This window comes from Sinocyclocheilus grahami, unplaced genomic scaffold (genome assembly GCF_001515645.1).
Source record: "Sinocyclocheilus grahami isolate Dianchi unplaced genomic scaffold, SAMN03320097.WGS_v1.1 scaffold1021.1, whole genome shotgun sequence".
Lineage (NCBI taxonomy): Eukaryota > Metazoa > Chordata > Actinopteri > Cypriniformes > Cyprinidae > Sinocyclocheilus > Sinocyclocheilus grahami.
Genome location: NW_015506200.1, coordinates 193,301 through 199,620, shown reverse-complemented (window position 1 = coordinate 199,620; position 6,320 = coordinate 193,301). Strand labels below are relative to the sequence as shown.

Sequence of the window (6,320 nt, the reverse complement as noted above, 5' to 3'; positions counted from 1 at the left end):
CCCCCCCCCCCCCCCCCATTCCTGCTGCTCTGTCCCCTGAGCACCATCCAGACACACTGGTGTGTGACAAGAACAGCTATGCAGACAGTAAAGCAGCACTCAACCACATCCTGACGGTATCCTGGGCACCCCAAACGCTCTTTCCACAACCTCCAGAAGTGGGGTACCTTCAGAGAGGAGACTTGAAGGACTCAGATTTAGACAAAATCAAGGGATGTCACAGGAAGCCTCCAAATGAGAGATACTGAAGTGAACGAGAGCTACAAAGGGATACAGCGAGTGACCGAAGAGTTGGCGAGAATCAGACAGACTTTGACTGCTCATCTCGACTCGTTCGACTCATTCTGAGAGAGGTGGATTTCTTTGCACGTTCTTGAGGGAATTGCAGGAGGCTTCCTGACTGGAGAACTTCACTGAACTCAGTTTAAATCTACACTGAAACAGAAGTTTAAAAAGGACAATTATGGCCAACTCTGGGTTTCAGCTTCTGGGCTATTTTCTCGCTCTGGGTGGATGGATTGGCATCATCTCCACTACGGTGCTGCCCCAATGGAAGCAGTCCTCGTATGCAGGGGACGCCATCATTATGGCCGTGGGCTTGTACGAAGGCCTGTGGATGTCCTGTGCATCTCAGAGCACAGGCCAGGTGCAGTGCAAGATCTTTGACTCCTTGCTCTCGCTGGATGGTAAGTACTAAACAAAGAAAAGGGATGGTTCACAGTTCTACCATAATTTACTCAAAGTCATGTCATTGCAAACCTGTATGAGTACATGCAATTGTCTTTAGAAGGATGTCTCTCCATAAAGGTTCCAAAAGGAGGGTTTCACAGCGATGCCACAGAAGAATCATTTGGGTTCCCAAAAGAACCATTCTTAAAAGAACCACTTTTTCCTAGTGTGAAGAACATTTGAATAATCTAAAGAACCTTTTCCCACTATTGTGCAATGGAGAGGTTCCATGGATTTTAAAGGTCCTTCATGAAACCATAGATGCCAATAAAGAACCTTTATTTTTAAGAATACGATAAATTTGTTCAAGTTTTATGTATAACACAAATCTAAAAAAAACTTTATATGAAATAATAATTAAATCAAGATTCTTTGGCTAGAGTAGCTTGGTGGCAAAAAAAGCGCAATCAACAGAGCTGCTGTGTGCACATGGATTTAATCAACTCGTTTAATCGATCAAATTAAAATATGTGCATTTTGACATATTATAATGAAAGTCTTATGTGACACTAACCTCACTGAGACTCTACCAGACTGTTGAAATGCAATGGAATGCAATTACATGGCGATTAATCAACATTTAGCGCCACTGTCAGTGTCAATTTTGTGGGGACTTATAACGTCTAATCAGAATCAGTCACTTCTCATCTATTTCTGAGACCGTCCCGGGAAGAAGACGTGTCTAAAAATCAATTATGAATGGTGGCTGATTATTGCGCGTTTAAAATTATTACTTTTTTTCCCCATGACAAATAGCATCATAGCCACATCTGTTTGTGATTTGTGGTTAAATATTACAACATTGCAGGCAGTGACACAATGTAACGGTTCTGAAGAGTTATGAGACACTTTCAAAATGAAAATGTAATATAAATGGGACATGGTTCAGAGAAAACAGTTTGCCATCTTATATTCTCCATCATTGCTTTAATAACAGCGTATTGTCTTGAAGTGATGAATGGCAGTTGTGTTGAGAAGAAAAGGCCAGTGTTTAGGCAAACACCATAGATATGTTCAGAATGCACATCCCCACACAACACACAGGTCGCCTTTATCGTTGTTTAGAGGAGATTATATGCAAACATTTGACGACAACTAAGATGACTACATTTGTTGTTACAGATTTTGTCTGACTGACTGATAAAGTAAAGATTCCAAACGGAACCAAAAAGGTTCTTACATGATGTCATTGGAGAACTTCAATCTACTGCTGCTTTAAAGAACCCGGAAACCAATTTGTCGATCAGAAGAACCAAAGTATAACGCAACATCAAAAGCTGTTTTAATCTCCAAAAAACCATTTAGTAACCTCAAGAATCCTATGAAGCCCAGAATGCTTCTTTATGAGGAGAATTTTCTCTGCTGAACCTAAAATGCTACAAAGAACCATTTAAAAACATCTTATTACTTTGAAGAGCGCCATTAATCATAGTCATCATTGCTGTAGGCTTTGTTGAATTGCCAAAGCAAACACCACAGCAATGTTGTCTAATATACAGGCATTAATGCCAATTAATCAAGAAACAACTTTCCACATAAGATCTGACAGATTTCTGCAGGGAACATTTATCCAAAGAACTTTCATGACCCTGGCTACTACTTTTTGTCTAACTACTGTTAGGTTTTGCGGAATATCATTTGGCTTTCATAGCATCTCTATCACACACATTCGCCACTCATGCACAAAGACTGCACTCAGTACTGTACTTCTGGTGGTGGAATCTATAACCCTCGGCCCACAAAGGGTGACGGGACCATCTGATTCCACTGTCCCCCCTCCTCCCAGCCTTAGGTCATCTGGTTGGATAGTGACTGCAATGTTCTGGCTTCTGTATGTACAGACAGCCTCCCACAAACTTGCATTGTTTGCCCCTTTTCTGCAGAAGTGCTAGTGTCTTTTCCTGAATAACTGTTATTATGTGTTGACAACTAAACACAGTATTTAGGATAAAAACATCTCTATGAAGCACACTTGAGCTACGGTAATTCAAAGTTATAAAACTTTGCACTGTAAACGTGCCCAGAGAAATACTGCGTGCAATGCAAACAAAAATGATAGTGTTTTGTTGTGTCAATCTAAAAATTAAAGTATGAAACATGATTAAAAAGACAAGGAACAACTGAGCTAGGATTTAAATTTTGAAATAAATAATATCTATAAATAAATATAAAAAAAATATCTATCACACATTTTATATACTTATATACTATATATATTGTATATATATATATATATATATATATAAAACATGTTTTTAACATTATATATAGCCTATATTTAAACATTCATTATTGTATGTATACAGATAAAATTGTAAAAGAAAAATAAATACATTAAAAGAAAACAAAATTTAAAAATCACATACAAATTTGAAACAAAAAAGTGAAATATATTCTATTGCTGTCAATGGTTTTAAGCACATTAAACAGACTCTCAACTTTCACTGTTCGGTTCATTTAAACCTATTAGTTAAGGTTGATTTTGAAAAGTAAGCACAGCCTTTTAGAAAGTATTAACTATAATGCAAGTAGACAACCAGAAAAAAATATGATAAGAAATGGAAACTAAATTTATGCAAATTATGGTTTATTATTATCTGATAATAAATTGAACTAGACTTTCAAACTTTTGGTTTTATGTTCTAAATATTATATCTGCATGGGTAAGAACAATGTTTTAGAAATCCTCGTCGAGGGCGTCAAAAATAATTATGACATCATAAGTGATTTGTGTGAGGAAGGCATTGAGAGATGTTTTCAATGACGTGTGTAGCAGCCCACAAGCGCAAACAATAGACAATGGCCGAGCCTCACATGCAGCTTCTCTTGAAGCATGTTCTCTGCCATTGTACGTGCGCTTGCCTTCCTTTCGTCCGTGCCAGGCGCTGCCAACGTTGGCACTGGACAAGGGATTGTGGGAGGACCCTCCACCCTTCACCGGAGTCTAACTACCCTCATTCAAACATGACCTTGAGATCACGGTGTTACTCCACGAAACGCTCTCCTTACAAATCAAGAAATGAAGCAAAACAAGGATGAAAGACCATAAAATAAGACCTCTCTTATAAAGCACTAAAATCCCTCTTCAAAGGCAGCCTCTTCGCGCATAAATCAAACATCAAAAGTCGTGTGATAAACTCTCCTCAGTTCTTGACTTCTTTGAGATGCTGTTATACTTATTTTATGGCTTCGATTCATGTTTGATGCAACACTTTGAAAGCTTCTGCTGAAAATGGGCGGGCTACAAAAGTGATTCCCAATACATGTGGCATCTGAACTCTTCTTTTGAGGAGATGTGCATAACAATGCATGGACAGTTCAAAGGGGTTGGTGGTCTTCCGCTATTGTGTGATTCTGGGTTGAAGTTGAAGTCATTATCCATGCTGAACTGGTATGTTAGCATGTAGCTGACATACAAAAGGATACACAGGCATTGAAAACAATCCCCCTTTGTAGGGAAGCCACAGTAATCCCGTCTGTGCGAAACATGTAAAAATGTCACTCCTACAGCATTATGCATGAACCGAACACCGTGTGGGTTAAATAGCCAGGAAAGTGATGCTAAATGTTTATTCTGTAGGTTTTGGGGGAGTTTCATGGGTCCACAACATGTCCAAATAAAATGTTCCTCTAAAATCAGAAGAAAAAATATAAAATTTACATTTTGCGTTGGTAAAAATGATTTTAAAAGCTAAAACAAGTTTTATATAGCCTAATAATTGTCAAGTGTCACATTTAGACAAATGCAAAAAAGACGGAAAATAAGAAATTAAATACATAAATAATGCTTATACTTAAAAACAAGTGTTGAGAAAATCAGGCCAAAGGACACAATAAAATGTAAAACAGATTATTCTATAAACTGATTTAAAGACATTTATTTATTATAAAATATAAATACATTAATAATATATTATAAACACATATTTTTACTACAAAACAAAATACAGTTTCATAATATAATTTGCAGTGTGAGAATTCTGTCTACAGAACCTAACAATTAGTGTCAAATGTAGACTACATGCAGAAAAAAACTACTGTAATTATGTTTATGCATAAAACAGGTGAAAACAAGGGATAATGAACACAAAAATAAATAAAATGCAAAACACAAATTCTTCTGTAAAGTAAGTTTTACAGATGTATCTATATTAGTTTATATATTTAATTATATTAATATCTAATAATATCTAATCTAATATCTTACATCTAATATTGAATATTATCTCTCGCATACAGTATATACATATATATTACTGGTAAAAAAAAAACAAAATTGATTAAGTCTATGATTTGCATTGTGGGAATTTGTTTGTCAGAATTACTCAGAATTGAATGAATATCCCTCAATTCTGTTTTTTCCCCCCCCAGTCCACATTCAGACGTGTCGAGCTCTGATGGTGATCTCAGTGCTGATGGGATTCATCGCTATCATTGTGAGTGTGGTTGGGATGAAATGCACAAAGGTGGGTGACAACAACCCATCCACCAAGAGCAAGATCGCCATCGCTGGTGGGAGTCTGTTCCTGATCTCAGGTGAGTCTCCAAACCCACGCTAAACACACTGCATTTATTATGTAGGTTTGGTGAGAGTATGTAAAAACATGACCATTTGTCTTTGTAATGCTCATATACACTGGATTGGTTTGAGATGATCATACCAGTAAGCTTACTAAGAAACTGCAGACTTTGAGCGACAACTTAAAGTCATTACTACACTCTACATGTGCTAAGAATGAGTAAATTGCATTATCCAGGTCAATGTCACACATACTATAGAATTCAGCGTAAATTAGTTTTGGTAAATAAACTGACATTCCTCCATTAGCCTCCACATTCTTGAGGTCTGTTTTGGTCCTCAGTCGCTGTATCCCTTCTGACACGCAGAAGTAAATAGGAAGTGGCTAGTCTGGTCACATTAGCACATTCTGTAAAGCCTGAAAGTAAACAAACAGAGATATAGTCAATGACAGTGCTAAGACTGTGATTTCTACCATGTCTAGGTGTGTGTACGCTGGTGGCTGTGTCATGGTACGCCACACAGGTCTCCAACCATTTCTTCGATCCGAATACACCAATTAACGCCAGGTAGGACCATTAATAGATTTTCAAATTATGATGGAAGCTGTTTTTTTTTTTTCAGTTAAACATGTCATTCTCATTAATTAGATACTGAAAGCCAATCAAATGTCACAGGTAAAAAAAAAAAAAAAGGTAATACAAAAATAAACAAAAAGGTCAAATAAGACATACATGTATAATGTACAAAATGTATAAATATACAAATATATATATACAAATATATACAAATATATATATATATATATATATATATATATATATATATATATATATATATATATATATATATAAAACACATACACATTTTTATATTAGTATTTAATAATAATTTTACAATTTATTATGTAAATGCATTCTGTTAATATATACATATAATTTATTTATATAATAGAATAAAACATCATATTTATTTGTACACTGTAAAAATTAGGTTTTAAAGTTGTAAATAAAACAAAGAACAAATTATTGTAGTACCTTTTACAAAAAAAAAAAAAAAAAAAAAATATTTT

General features: G+C 35.6%; 1 protein-coding gene across 3 annotated transcripts in view; it reads left to right on the top strand.

The window, feature by feature from the left end:
- Positions 1 to 17: 17 nt before the first annotated feature.
- LOC107565733 (claudin-19-like) overlaps positions 18 to 6,320 on the top strand; it is a 16,077-nt gene continuing 9,774 nt past the window's right edge. For all 3 annotated transcript variants that reach the window (XM_016251003.1, XM_016251004.1, XM_016251005.1), the window contains exons 1-3: positions 18 to 686; positions 5,101 to 5,265; positions 5,733 to 5,817. In XM_016251003.1, the coding sequence (XP_016106489.1) occupies positions 464 to 686; positions 5,101 to 5,265; positions 5,733 to 5,817 (473 nt within the window). In that variant the 5' untranslated portion in view covers positions 18 to 463. The remainder of the gene's footprint in view (positions 687 to 5,100; positions 5,266 to 5,732; positions 5,818 to 6,320) is intronic.